The sequence below is a fragment of the Mytilus trossulus genome, chromosome 14, assembly GCF_036588685.1.
Source record: "Mytilus trossulus isolate FHL-02 chromosome 14, PNRI_Mtr1.1.1.hap1, whole genome shotgun sequence".
NCBI classification, from domain to species: Eukaryota; Metazoa; Mollusca; class Bivalvia; order Mytilida; family Mytilidae; genus Mytilus; species Mytilus trossulus.
Genome location: NC_086386.1, coordinates 77,892,364 through 77,908,129, shown reverse-complemented (window position 1 = coordinate 77,908,129; position 15,766 = coordinate 77,892,364). Strand labels below are relative to the sequence as shown.

At 32.5% G+C, this 15,766-nt stretch overlaps 1 protein-coding gene across 2 annotated transcripts in view; it reads right to left on the bottom strand.

The window, feature by feature from the left end:
• Positions 1–11,958, bottom strand: part of LOC134698134 (RING finger protein 150-like) — a 39,913-nt gene extending 27,955 nt beyond the window's left edge. Inside the window, exons 1-3 of one of the 2 annotated variants that reach the window (XM_063560424.1) lie at positions 11,158–11,958; positions 9,148–9,177; positions 2,646–2,932 (exon numbers count right to left, since the gene is read on the bottom strand). In XM_063560424.1, coding sequence (XP_063416494.1) covers positions 2,646–2,932; positions 9,148–9,177; positions 11,158–11,659 — 819 coding nt within the window. In that variant the 5' untranslated portion in view covers positions 11,660–11,958. The remainder of the gene's footprint in view (positions 1–2,645; positions 2,933–9,147; positions 9,178–11,157) is intronic. The other variant, XM_063560425.1, reaches the window with a different exon arrangement.
• Positions 11,959–15,766: the final 3,808 nt, after the last annotated feature.

Here is a 15,766-nt window from a genome sequence, read left to right as displayed (position 1 = left end):
TTTGAGAAAAGTCATGATTAAGTCAATTAAAATATTACAAAATGCGAGTTTTAATTATTGCGTTTACAACTCAGTCGCATTATTCGCAATAATAAAAACCTCGCAATATATTCTGAATTTACAGTAGTAGAGGGAGATTTCTGTTGTAAACAAATCACCCTTTTATCCCTCCCCAAGCTGACTGAGTATCTAAGAAAAGTCTAAATCAGGAAATATTTTGAACTGAATTATCAAGCAGTAATATAGGGTTATTGCATGAATATTGGGGAATATTGTCCCGAGTAGAATTTTTATATTGCATGAGCTTGCGAGTGCAATATATGTTCTACGAGGGACATTATTCCCCAATATTCATGCAATAACCCTTTTATTGTATAGCAATATAATATTTGAAAGAAAAAATTGGTTTAAACTGAGGTTTTGTCGTTGATGATGTCATGCATTTTGAAGATTTATTGCACTAGTGCAATATTAGAATTTATTGCACGCTAACTTTTGGTTACGTTATGTGGGAAATATTATATTGCTATACAATAATAAGTTATATTGAATGAGAACAAATTTGAAAAGTCTTAGAATTTACTTAAACTAGACATACATTCATAGATAAGGTTGTTTTCTTATTTCTTGTTTGAACTGTTTTACATTGTCATTTCAGGGCCTTTTATAGCTGACTCTGAGGTATGGGTTTTGCTCATTGTTGAAGGCCGTACAGAGACCTACAGTTGTTAATTTCTGTGTCATGTTGGTCCCTTGTGGAGAGTTATCTCATTGGCAATCATACTACATCTTCTTTTTTATATATACATGTACTACACATATATGTTTCATACATGTGCGATAGACTCTTATGGAATGGATTTTAAGTTTAAGCCAATTAGTCCTTACATAAACAACTGAGTCAATCGATGGTTAACCTGTAAATAGTGTACTACATAATCTGAATCATACATGTACCTGCATGTGACATTGCAATGAAACACTTAACAATTAAATGTATCCTTATGAAAACCACAAAACTTTAGTAGTTCCAGGTGGTATATGACCCCAAGTCATTTATTAGCATCAACATTCTTTAAACAATGGGACTTTCTCTCTTTAGACTTACTGGTAAATGCAGTCCTTATAAACATTGTGAAAGGTCATTAGAAACATCCTAACCACTACTTAGGGTATTCAAGTCCAACATTGCTCAATAATAAAGTAACCTTCTAGATTGTTCTTTTCAGATTTGTAAATAAACATGTACATGTATGTAAAGTTAGGAGTCCAAAATCTATACAAATGTCAAAATACACAATTCCACTTTAGTAATATGATCATGATAATTATACAAAAGAGGAAAATAAATCAGCTAGTATAATATTTGGCATACAGAACATATATATATTATATGACTATGATCATTATAATATGGCAACAAGTTGACAACATTAAAGCATGATGTGGAATCAATATATTTCTTATCTTTTCAGATTTTTTATCACCAATAAGTGCTTCTTTTCTAATTTCAATCACAAGCTAAAGTACCCCTCTTCCAATTTCTTTGGAAAAGCTCTTGATTGAAGGCAAAATCCTAAGCTACTACTTCCTTGGTCAATCATCGCACACTCAGATGTAATCAAGATAAACTGACAGAGGACAACAACATCAATGACCTGGTACACTTAGGGGCACTGAACATGAGGTTACTGTCCAATCAAATAACATGTACAGTGAAACCTGTTTAAATAGAACTTCTTCAGGACTTAAGATTTTGTTCCGTTTTGGCAGATGCTTGGTTTTATTAGGTTCACAATGCACACAACTTGATATGACGGTGCTTACAAACATGTTTGGTTTGTACAGGTTTTTAGTTTATGCAGGATTTGGTTTAGTCAGGTTTCACTATACTAATTGTGAACCCACAGAAGTCATTCAAACAGATATATCTTAATTCATTTTTTGCTGATGATCACTGACCTCAAACCGTTAACATAAATAATACTGGTGTATATTGTAACAATGAATTTAACATGATCAGGTCTCTGTCACTTGAATTTCAGTTTTCACAGAAATATGAGATTCTATTTTGTTGGTTGAGTCAATGTAACAATTGGTCGGTGACCTTCAAATTTAATGTTTTTAAATTTATAAACAACAAAAACAAATCAAAATTTACAAAAAATGTATAAATTGATATATTGCATGTATTGTCACATGATTGTATACAACAATGTATATTGAAATTTTAGAGATACATGTAATCTTCATGTACATGTTAATATGAGAAAGCTGAAAAAAGAATAAAACAAAATCAACCAAGATTAAAATCAGGACCACTAGTACTGTACATGTACATTTGTACACTCAAAATTATTGGACCTTCTGTTTTTTTGAGTCCGGACCCGTAGCACATCCAGTATATGAGAACACTTCAAAATGACATGTACTATGTACATGTACTTCACATTGCTTAGACAGCTACCATTTAACTTCAAACAGGGGGTTATGGTTTTTTGTCTGAGTCATATGAATGCAATTTTTTTTTCCACCAAATTAGAGATCAAAATGTATTTTAGGAAAAAATTAAACCATAACCTCCCCTTAAATTTAAGTTGTACATGTAGTTCCTTTACAATACTAGCATATTAAAATATACATACCGTTAACCTTTCCTTGGCATGGGCATATCTAAATCTCTGGATGTAGTAGAAAACAAGCCATGCAAGGGAGATAATCATCAACACAATGAACGAGATGGACACAAATAACACAGAAGTCCTACTGATATTATTGGTTGACTCTATCGAATGCTTGTTGGTGGAATCGTGGGTCCTAGGTCCTACAGTAATAGCTAGTTTCACATCACGACCTGGAAATGCTTCTATTTTAGAGACGATATTTTTTCCGTCTGTCTGACTGATGAATATTGTGACGACGTTATCATTTTCTGAAAGATATAACAGATATTTTAAACTTAAAATGTTCAGACTACATATCTATTTAATTAAATAAACCTTTGCTTACTTAACTGGGAATTTATGAGGTCCTATAAACATATATAATTTGGAATACACTTTAGAGATAAATCGATACATTTTGTATTCATATCACAAAGATGAATTAAAGTGGTACCCAACACCTTGACTAAAATTAATTTGGATTGTTTAATTTTTTATAAAATTTTGACAAAATTTCTTCTTTGACATTTTGGAAAAAAGTAAAAATTTCAAAAAATTTGAACCAATCACTTTCTACGAAAAATTTCATTGTATACATATATATATAGCAGTTAGACAGACACTAATTTTGATAATTGAGAAGCTTAATATTTCCTTATCAATACAATGTGATTAAAAAGTTTAGCTGATTTTACAGAGTTATCTCCCAGTAGTGTTAGGTACCACTTTAAAAAAATATGTCTGACACAATTATTCAGACAATTGGCTTATCTGACAGAACCAAAAATTTGCCTTAAAACTATGGTCAGGCATAAATCAGGACCTCTGCTGTGCAGTAGTCACAAGTTTACATGTACATGTACAATATAAATTTAATGAACTGGATTAAATGAGTGTTACATGTACATGATGTATGTACAATGAATAATATATATATTCATGAATTAGTTCTCTTCAAAAACCATCACACTATATTTACCACTACATAATTTAACAAACAACAACAAATTGCAAACAAAGCAAAATAAATGTAGGTCTGAGAATAATAGATGTTTTTAAAATTAAAAAAAAATCAATATTTTTTTTTTTTTAAATATATCAACTTGTGAAAGACAAGCTTACAGAATGACCAAATAATAAAATAAATATTTACAATAATAGGACTTTAGGTGAAAAATACAACATAAATACATGTCAAATTAACATACAACAATTGTACATTTAAATATAATATATTTTCAATTATAAACCATATGTCATGCATGCACTAATGCAACTTTAATAGATCAATAAATTCAATACATGTATATGAGGAAAATATGTTAAATTCAATACTAATTATATATATAAACTGCAGGTGTTTTGTGTTAAACATGTATGGAAAAGGTTACAATCAATTTTGCATGCTTATATTTATATTTACACATATATACATGTATAAAATATTTTGAAGGGTTGTGGTTTGCTTCCACTAAGAAATGTTTTTTTTTCTACAAGTTTAAGTCTATTTGCTGATCATGATGAGTCATTGAGGGCCAATTTAGACACAAGCACAAATTTATGAAAGATCCATAAATATTGTCTAAGTGCAGTTATGGTTTTCAATTAGGCACCATGATGAGGTCAGACTCACCATTTGTCCACTCTACAACATGCTCTAGATCTGGGAACATACTAAAAAAAATTAAATATGGACACGGGACTCACCCAAGTAAAGTAAACCAAACCATGAATATGCATAATAATATATTGCAGTCAAATATTACTTGCAGGTGTGGAGTGATTCATAGCTATAATGGGGATCTCATTAGGGGGTAGAGGGTTCTGATCCCGGATACCGCTTACTGTTACAGTTTCGTCAGGATTCCTGTATCCCTCTTACACTATGGTCAGATTCCCTTATCCTGCGTACACTATGAACATAAGCAATTCTCGTTTTTTGGTAATTTCCTGTGTCCCGCTAGACTTCATTTCCCATTTTCATGGCACAATAATTTGACTTTCACATGTCACAAATTTACAAAAAACAGCAATCCTACATCAAGCTTAGACCCCAATGAGACCCACTATATAGCAAATCAGGGTGATTACTGGTGATTTGTGAGTGAAAATACTCAGATTTACAACGAGAACCACTATATAGGGAATCAGGGTGATTGCTGGTGATTTGGGAGGACCCCAATGCAATGAGACCCACTATATAGGGAATCAGGGTGATTGCTGGTGATTTGGGAGGACCCCAATGCAATGAGACCCACTATATAGGTAATCAGGGTGATTACTGGTGATTTGGTAGGACCCCAATGCAATGAGACCCACTATATAGGTAATCAGGGTGATTACTGGTGATTTGGTAGGACCCCAATGCAATGAGACCCACTATATAGGTAATCAGGGTGATTACTGGTGATTTGGTAGGACCCCAATGCAATGAGACCCACTATACAGGTAATCAGGGTGATTACTGGTGATTTGGTAGGACCCCAATGCAATGAGACCCACTATATAGGTAATCAGGGTGATTACTGGTGATTTGGTAGGACCCCAATGCAATGAGACCCACTATATAGGGAATCAGGATGATTGCTGGTGATTTGGGAGTGAAAATGCTAAGAGTTTCAAGGCAGTTGAAATCCTGATCCATCTAATGGTTAAAATATAAATTACTTGTGTTCATGTAGATTTGATTTCATTTTTGGTGTTTTAATGCCACATTTATCACTGCATTTAGGCTATTCTATTCTGTACTGTGGTTGCCAGTCTTTAATGGTGGAGGAAGCCAGAGTGGCCGGAGAAAACCACTGACCTAGCTAGTGATTAAAGTAGTAACTACATGTATCTAGACCACTTTGACACCCCAGCTCCAGTTACTTGTGTAGATTTTGACAAACTAATAAACAAGGTCTAAAAGAGGTATATATCTTGGATTTAAAGAATTTAAATAGATGGGTAGGATATATGATCAGTATCTAATTACTACATGTCATGACATGTATAATTTGTAAACAAGTCAATTATTGTAAACATTTTATCATTTTTTATCAATTTGATATTCAAAATATTTGCATAAGCCTGTGTTTACAAAGCATATCAATTCATTTGGCATAATGCCAAATATGTGACTGACTGAGCACTCTAAAGTACAAATCTATTTATAGAAATATTGTATCTTAAGCATACATTTGTTAACTTTTTACATATAAATGTACATTAAACTCGATAAACATGATAAAATGAGCAATGGTCCAATTGTTCAAGTGTATAAATCTGAACACAATTACTAACATAAAAAGTCCAAAAAAAAAGAAAAAAAAATTGTTTAATTCATAAAACCACACATATATCATGCAGCAAAAAAAACTCCAAACACTTAGAAAGCACCATTACAGCAAGCATGATCACACAAAACAGTAAAATATTAGCTACATCATTTTTTTTTTAATTCAGCAAACACCAACTCACTATCATTACTCTATTTTTATTCATGTTATTAGCAATGATTAGTCCAAGATTTCTCTGAAGTAAGACAGCTGAGGATCACAGCCTGACAGCAAATCCTCAAAAAGCAGTCAAAAGTAATCAAGAACTACAACTTGGTTCTTATTTTAATACACATGTATATGTATGTGCTTTTGCCTTTAAATAACATGAATATTAAGTAAATTAATATTTTAAATTCTGGAAAAATTGATAAGAAATCTTAGATGAAAACTTATTCAGCAGAAGAGGGATAGATGATGCATGGCAATTTATCCTAATGAGTAATGTTACTTTCACTGATCATATTTCTGTATAAACTACAATTGTGTGAACCCCCCCCCCCCCCCCCCCCCCCAACACTTAAAGTCAGAAATGAATTGGCTTATCTCCTTAATTGACTTAGTTTTCAAATAATTTTCAGAATTATTCCAGATCTTTGCTCACACAAGATTTTCAGGCAAGTTTATTGGATCCCCATTTTTTCCGAGGCCGGCCTGAGCTAGAGTGTTCAAATAAATAATTTCAAAAGTTTCCATGACAAAATGTCACTTTCAAAAGTATTATTATTTTTAATCTTTTCAATTAATTGTTGACAACTGAAATCTACTAATAACAGTTTCGATGCATCTTTGGACTCCCAAGTTCACAAAATTTTCCTAAGAGTAATAGTCTTGCTGATTTACATGAGTCCATGGCCAGGCCTCATGTTAATGACATTACTGTAATTCAACAGATTCAATGAACACAGTATATATGTACATGTACATTATTATCATGATTATATATATAAAAGTTTAAATATACTGTGGCAAATAATAAATATATGTACCTTCAGGTACACTTGGACTCTACACATAGTCTGACATACATGTACCTATATAAGTCTTATGGTGAACCATGCTTAGAAACATGTCAATTTACTATACATGTACATGTAATAATAAGAGGATGTGGTTTGATTGCCAATGAGACAACTGTCCATAAGAGCCCAAAAGACATAGCTATATAGGATACTGCTAATACATGTATTAGATAAGGAGTTTAAACTCAAGAACCAAAATTCAAACATGGTCTTTGTTTCAAGTTAATACTATATATCATATACATGTACATGTATACATTGGGCCATAACACTGTAATAAATAATAAGTTTGTTTGCCCAAACGCTACCTACCCAGAAAAAAGCTGCCTACTCAAATTCATTTATTGTCCTGATTTGAAGAAGTTTTTTTTTAATCAAATAGGCATGAAGACTAATAAACATCTGATACTTCAATTTCTTTTTTTGAATAAAAAAAAAGAAAATGCCTACCTACCTACCCACTGTCTCAACCTTTGGGTAGGGTTTGGGCAATCCAAAATATCTTTAAGTGTGGCCTTGTGTATACTGGTATAAGTTTCATAATTTTTTCATTGAGGCAAACTTAAGTTAGAGAACATAACCAACTTTGGGACATACTGGCAGACATAAAGACGGACAAGTGTTAACCTTAATGCCTTCTCTGTTAAGACAGGGACATATAAAAAAAATTAAACAACATCCTTTTACGTGTAGCAATAGAAAATATACAGTCTGTTGCTTTGAATGTAGTTTTATCTTATTTCTTTCAATAAGACAGCTCTCAACAAGAGACTATTAAATTAAATAACACAGAAATTTACAGCTACAATGTAAAGACTACAAATGTAAATGAACCACCTCGAGAACTAAAGCCAAACTGTCTCATCTTTAAGGCACCTTATAAAAGCACTGTATAGCTAATAAGTTACTGTGTACATGGTACATGTACATGTACAAAAATGTATATGAAGCGACCAAAGGTACATTGTACAAGTACAAATGTACATGTACATTTACAATGATTAAAAAAAACTGTGCGACTGCGAATGTTGTGAATGTACATGTACTCATATAAACATATACATGTACATGTATCTGGTTCTATAAGCAATTCCAAAAATTCATGCAGCAGGTACATTTCTGCGAGAAGAGAAACCCTATTTCTTTGATAAGAAAATTTCATAAGTGTGTGAAACATGTGGAAAGCAACAAAAATAATGATCATGAAAATACTGGAATCCACTGCCAATTATCTAGCTTTCTCCATCAAATTAAATCTCCCTTTTGATAGGGCAGAATCAATTCCTGAAATTCACTAAAATTCTAAAAATGATCATTGGATTTTAGTATTTCATTTTTTTCTATGAACTGATTGACATGATTGATGAAATATGCTTGTAAATGTTTACCATTGTTTATTTACCAAGCTTTGAAATATCATTGAAAATTAATTATCTGATTTAAGGCTAACAACATGAACAATGTGTAAATTCATCGTAAAATTCTCTAGCTACCACATGCACCAGTACTCATATTCAGTGGCAGAACAAGATCTTTTCATAAGGGGGGCCCGCTGACTGACCTCAGGGGGGCCTGCTCCAGTCATGCTTCAGTGATTCCCTACATAATCAACCAAATTTTTCCCACAAAAAGGGGGGGGGGCTGAATTTGTGAATTGATGAAATGAGTTAACGTTTGTATTCTTTTCATAAGATTGTTGGAAAAAACCCAGACCATACGTTTATTTTTAAGGGGCATGCATATATGCTAGCTATAGGAAATAGCTTTTTTTTGTTTTGCCTTTGATACTGTAAATTTCGAAATTATTGCGAGGTTGGAACTAGTTATTTTTGCGAAAAATGTGACAGAGTAAGAATAATTAAAACTAACATTTTGAAATATTATATATGATTTAAAATCGCAATAATACATGTTATGCATGCAATATTTCTGAATTAACAGTAGTGCCAGTGTTTTGGGAGATTACAGAGCATTGAAAAGTACAGCCACATGCCTTAACTGAAATCAGACAATAAAACATTCAATGGTATTTTTAAACATGGAGTATTTTGAAAGTATGGACATGATGGATGTAACCATGAGACTTGCACAACACTACACAGTAATCCAGCCATTATTATGTTAGATATGTACATGTAATACCTGAAGGTTCTGTCGACAGCTGAATGATCTCTGAAAATTCAATTGAGTATAATACAAATTGTTTCCCTTGCATCAGTTCACAGTCAACATGCATGGTCAATGAGGGTTAATGATTGACCAATCAGATTATAAGATCAATGTTTTTATCTTTCTCTTGAAGTTGAAGCAGGGTTTTAATACACTGTTCATATATGTACATCACGTACATGTACATGTATACAAAATACACATAATACATGTACATGTACTGTAAATAATGATTCAAATCTAAAATTCAAATTATTTTTCTGTTGAATCATTTAAATTTCAATTGAGATCAATTTTGCTGATCATGATCTCTTGATCATTCAAGACAAATGCAAGACATGGCTTTAATATACATGTACATCATGTATGTTTGTAAATTTTTTAAACTTTTCATTTTCACATGTTTAAGTTGTGTAAAATTGTGAATTTCTATCAAATTTGAGGTACAATGTATTCTTATGTATTCTGTACCTAAAACCAAGAAAATCTCACCTCATGGAAATTTAAAGTGCCAGTTTGTTTCCATAAAACACAAGTACTGCTTCATGACTATAGAGGGTTGGAGTGTTGAAATACACAGTAAAAAAATCACATATATATTCAAGTAAAAAATAATTTAACTATTTTGGAATTATTCTGATTATCCTTAAAAAAAAAAAAAAAATGTCAGAATTTATACACACTATATAATATACTTAATCTTATACTTGAAAATTTTCTATTTGGAAGTGCATATTAAACCAGAATCTTTGAATCAAATATATTTTGTGCTCATGATTATCTGTGTTTCTTTTTCCTTTTTTGGCCATGGCAAGGTCTGTATGTTTCTAATCTATTTGTTTGAATGTCCCTCTTCTGTTTTTTGTCCATCTTATATATCATGAATATTAATTATATGCATGATACATGTATGTGCAAGCATACATTTAGTGTACATGTATACCTGGTTTAGACATGCCAGATAAATGCACATGTACATGCATTGTACATAAAATTGAGAATGGAAATGGGGAATGTGTCAAAGAGACAACAACCCGACCATAGAAAAAAACAAAAGCAGAAGGTCACCAACAGGTCTTCAATGTAGCGAGAAATTCCTGCACCCGAAGGCGTCATTCAGCTGGCCCCTAGACAAATATATACTAGTTCAGTGATAATGAACGCCATACTAATTTCCAAATTGTACACAAGAAACTAAAATTAAAATAATACAAGACTAACAAAGGCCAGAGGCTCCTGACTTGGGACAGGCGCAAATGTTTACATTTGGACACTTTATGCTCTTTGATTGTATTGTTGTCACTTTGACACATTCCCTATTTGCATTCTCAGTTTCAAAGTATATTGAATTCAATGAACTTTAATCCATTTCCCTGGCAAATCTTTTTCATCTTTTCCAGGCTGAGTTTTTTGTTTATAGAGTAAGGATCTCCTGTAGTTGGTGATTGCTATACTGGTACAATGTATACCAATATTAATTAATTATTGTATTGTAAAAGTTAAACTTCAGAAACAACATGTACAATGGAGGAAATCACATAAATTTGTTAAAACAACATAAATTTCCAAAAAAATATTGCATCTTTCCATGATACATTTTGCAATTCAGTGACACAACAAGTAAATTTCTGCCAACATACAGGTTATCTGTCTGGGGCTCATGCACAGGTAATTGATAAATGTCACGGCTCAGTAAGCAGCCATGTAAACAACTTGAGAATTATTGGATAGCTGCCTTTAGCTTTTAAATGGATGTCTTTGTTTTAATGAACATCTAAGGGTCTAATCATATATTTTCATTTGTACTTATTTGTAAACATTTCCACAAATAAATGATCTGTACATGTCACCCTAGATGTTTTTTTTAAATGGGATTGTGAGATAAACAACTACTTATATAAGCCCTATATTTTCAAATGATATTTTTATGATACAAGGTGATTAATAAATAATGTTAAAAATTCCCAAATATTATTTTCTTACCTATAGACTTCTGAATATTCGGATAAAGTGTTTTCGTATTCTTTGTTGTTTCATTATTGTAGAAAACAACTGCACATGCATTGTATTTCTGTGCTATTTTTAACTTTTCACTAAATTTGCAATCTCCCCTTTCGATTAAAGCTATCCATTTTTCATTGACAGGTGCATTGACCAGGTCTGTGCAGCCATCAGATTTATTTTTCTTCGTCATAACGTGGATAACTTTTGCCGTTTCTGGTCCTAGTTTTCCATACTTGACGTAATGGCCCATCTGCTTCGACTCAGAAACACATTTTTCTTCTTTGTGACTGAAATATGTCATGTTTACATTAGCTGTAAAATATTCATTTACTGTTGAATCTGATGAACTCGTGGCAGAGGCTGGACTAAAAGCCAGACTAAACAACACTGTTACAATACACAAACAACATGGCCTCCATTTTGGTTTGGCAATAAAATGATATGAATAAATTTGTCGCGAATTAATCCAAGTTGACGACATGATTTCACAATTAAATAATGATATTTCAAAACTATATTATTTGTCAATCACAATTTACAATGTATACTTTCATAATAAACAACCAATGGTCGTATTTTCGATAAAACATATCCAAATTCCAACATTATTTGTCCCTGAATAACATTAGCAATGTTTTTCTCTGTGACGTAAATGGGCATGTGATCACATTTTTGCAAGTGGCGACACCTGTAAACAAAACGGATTTTATGAATGACATGTCAAATAAAGGTCATCAGTCCAAAACCAATTCTGAACAACTGGGTCATTTCGACAATATTTGTTTCAGATTTGTAACCAAATTCGAAGCCCTCTGCGCAATCACAATGTATCTACTGGCAAACTTCATAGAGTACTGAGGTGTCTTCTACGACGTCCGATTTACACATATCACGATATATAACATTGTGTACTTCAGAGGTTTTGACCTTGATATGATGAAAAAAACTTCCATTTATGTGAAACTGTTTGTGTTATTTTGCCTGTTTTATTTTTTGTGCGTTTACCTTAATTATACGTAAATGAACGAGGTAATGCACAAAAAGGGGGAGGGGCTCCTTTTTAATGAAATGCATTTACGTAACTGTCTATATTGATTTGGGATATAATCTGCATAGTTACGTTAATGCATGATCTATATCGATATGCTATTGGGATTCTTACATTATCAATTATTATATTTAATTAAATAAATACATTTATTGAATCAAGTATTTGTAAACGTTATTCGGCAGCAGCCATTTGATTTTCTTAGGGGGGGGGTATGGATTATCATTTTCCTCCGGACAAACATTTTTTTTTCGGCGAAAACAATCTATTTTTTTGGCAACTAGTCGAAAACAATTTTTCTTTCAATCTTTCAATTTTAGAATTTCATATAGTGGCAGCTGAGGGTGAAACAAACATTTTTTTCTCAGGGTCAAAAACAAATTATTTTTTTCTCCCCCCCCCCCCCCCCCGAAAATCAAATGGTTGCTGCCTTAGGGTATTACCCGAGGGTATCACCAGCCCAGTAGCCAGTACTTCAGTACTTCAGTACTGGCATGAAAATACGGATTTATTGTGTTATTAAAATTTACTGTAACAAAATATTAGAAATTATTATAAATTAAGGAATGTATCTCCCTCATGCAAAGCTCTGATTCCTTTCACGGATTTGGCTTAACTTTTTGGACCTTTTGGATTATAGCTCTTCATCTTTTATATAAGCTTTGGATTTCAAATATTTTGGCCACGAGCATCACTGAAGAGACATGTATTGTCGAAATGCGCATCTGGTGCAAGAAAATTGGTACCGTTAATTTTATTATAAAAGTAAAGAATAGAATACTGTGTTATAGTAGTCTCAGATCAGCACAATTATTTATTGAGCAGGTTGATGGTCCTACAAGACGATATCGGGGTCCTGTTATCATGCAACAAAAAATTAGCAGAATAAAGGGAAAAAACAGAAAACGTATATATCTGTCTCTGAAAAACTGTGACCAATAATAGGCAAAAACAGTACAAACTAAACTGAAAGTTAGAAAAATTTCAAGTACAAAAAGATAAAGAATTAAGAATTATGGGAAAATTATAGAATACAGAACTGAAAAACCCCAACCACAGGAACTTCTTGGCCACCGTATGGTAAGCATTCCCCAAGACTTAAAATCGTCCGTAAGACGGGAAAAAGTTAAATTTGATAACATACACATTGGGGTCATCCACTTTCAAACCGAATGTCTCAGTAGTTCTGTATGGCTAAGGATTTCCTTCTGAATGCAGAATTTTGTAATTTTGACTACTAGTGTCAATATTCATCCTGCGATTAACTTTGAAAAAAGCTATCCTGAAGTTGTGATCCTGCAATTGCGTTTGAAACACTACTTGAATGACTATTTTGTTTTTTCTTTGAAATCCTATTTTTTCGTTCGAAAAAAACATTTATATATAAAAAGCAAAGATTTTTAATTGCTTATCTGATAAACCAAAGTTTAACTTTTAAAATATTCATATTAGTTTTCACGGCCGTCACTCGGCTGACCGAGAGATTGGTCGGATAATCTATATTGAGTATACGGCTATAATGGGTGGTTGGTCGGTTAATCGGGTCGGTTATATGTCTGTTAAGAGTAAAACGCACAATTCAATGCTAGAGACGTTGCGCACGATATTGGTGTCACTTTCGAAATACGGGTTTGAAGGCGGGTTATTCAAATTCAAGCACTTATCCTATACAATAAATATCCATGTTATGCATATCATTCGAAAGGAAATAAACCATAGAAATCAATAACATAGATTATTTTGTGATTTGTCTATTTTTTAATGAAAAACTTTGCTCATTTCGATGCCTATAACGTCATTTCAAGGGTGTCCCGCTGTTACAATTTTGTTTTATGCGCGTCTTTGAAATCCCAGTGCAGATTCAGAAGTAAGAAGAATGGTTTAAAATTTTACAACTGTATTGTATACATTTAAAGTTAAACGAAGTAGCAGACGTTTTTAACTGTAAGGGCCCGGGAAGATCGTCAGAAGTGTTTAAATAAAAAAGAGAAAAAATGTCCCAATTAGCTGTTTAACCCGCAAAAAAATTTCTGCCTTAATTTTCATAGGATATAACGGACGAAAATAGATTTTAATAATATCAGATAAAATATACATGTTCTGAAGAAGCTTTCTACAGTCACCATTATCTAACTGCGGTCTGAATTTAAAAACATCGTCATTTTTCCCGTGTCCAATAAAATGTCCCGATGTACAAAATAACACAAAGAATAATTCAGAGGCTTTTTATCAAACGAAATTCTACCGTATCGCAAGTTTGTAAAACATGTTAACTGATATGAACGGAAAATACATTTAATTTTCTTTAAATTGATATGATATATACTTTTGTTTGAATTGCAGGTAGAAAATCCGAAACGATCTAAGATGTCCAATGACATGTCCCCGTATTACGGTTTAACCGTAATTTGACGTTCGCGTTATAATAACGTTAAACTGATACGACTTTTCTTGCATATTTGGCATAACATAATTCATGAAATGGTCTGATATATATAAAATAAAGTTCTCGTTTAATACGCATTAAAATAAAGATCTGCATTGTTTCAAGGATACGAGATGTCGAAATATTTAACTCGGGTACTTCATAAAGGCAAGACCCCGGAGCTATAACAAAGAGACAACTTACTTATGACCACACTCCCACTTTATAAAAGATTCATTGAAAAAGAAAATGCGATCAAAAGTGAGATCTCAATTTTCCTCCTTAGCCAGATAGTATTTGCAAAGTCCTAGCGTTGCTATTGAAAGATTCGAAGCTATACAAATGAATGAAAATTCTCAGAAAATCTTATGAGAAAAAGTACTCCTTGGTCGTGAACCTTTCAGTAAAAAACGTGCAATCATTTAAAAAAATAATATATCAGAGAAATACTCGTATGTCATAAGCGTGTCAGTATATAGGTAACAATCATTTTTTTTATCAACTGTGAGTAGAACAATTCCTAGTCACTTACCTAGCAATGTGTGATTGAAAAATAAGGTAATTACATTTAGAAGTGGTGTAGCAGAATGAAGTTTATTTTCTCGAATCTCCAACAGAATTGCCTGGTACATAGGCATGTAATGAAACTAGTTTTAAAATTGAAATAGAAACATTTTTTATCATAATTTGAGAAAGAACAAACGAGAGGGAGAGGGAGAGAAGTTTTCCGACACATATGATGAATGGCACATAAACATGCGGCAACAAGCTCCAAGGTATTAATTTACAGATACTCTCAACTCTTTCGAGAAAAAAATATAACTAATCAATCTGCTGGGTGCAGATTATTTTATTTTTTGTGTGTAAAGCAGACCTCTTTCATCTTCGCAGAGCGCCACAAAACATAGCTGAAATAATGATTTTTACATCGCGATGACCGTGTAAAGAGTTTTCCATACTTTGCCAAATTCTATAATTTCAAACATTATAAAAAAGTATTGATTGCCGACCCTTTTTCGAAGCTTGAGTTTGTGAAAAAAATATCAGATGAAAAGATAGCTCGTAAAATATGTTTCCTGTTGTCTACTCTGTGGTCGAATTGTTGTCGCTTTAAC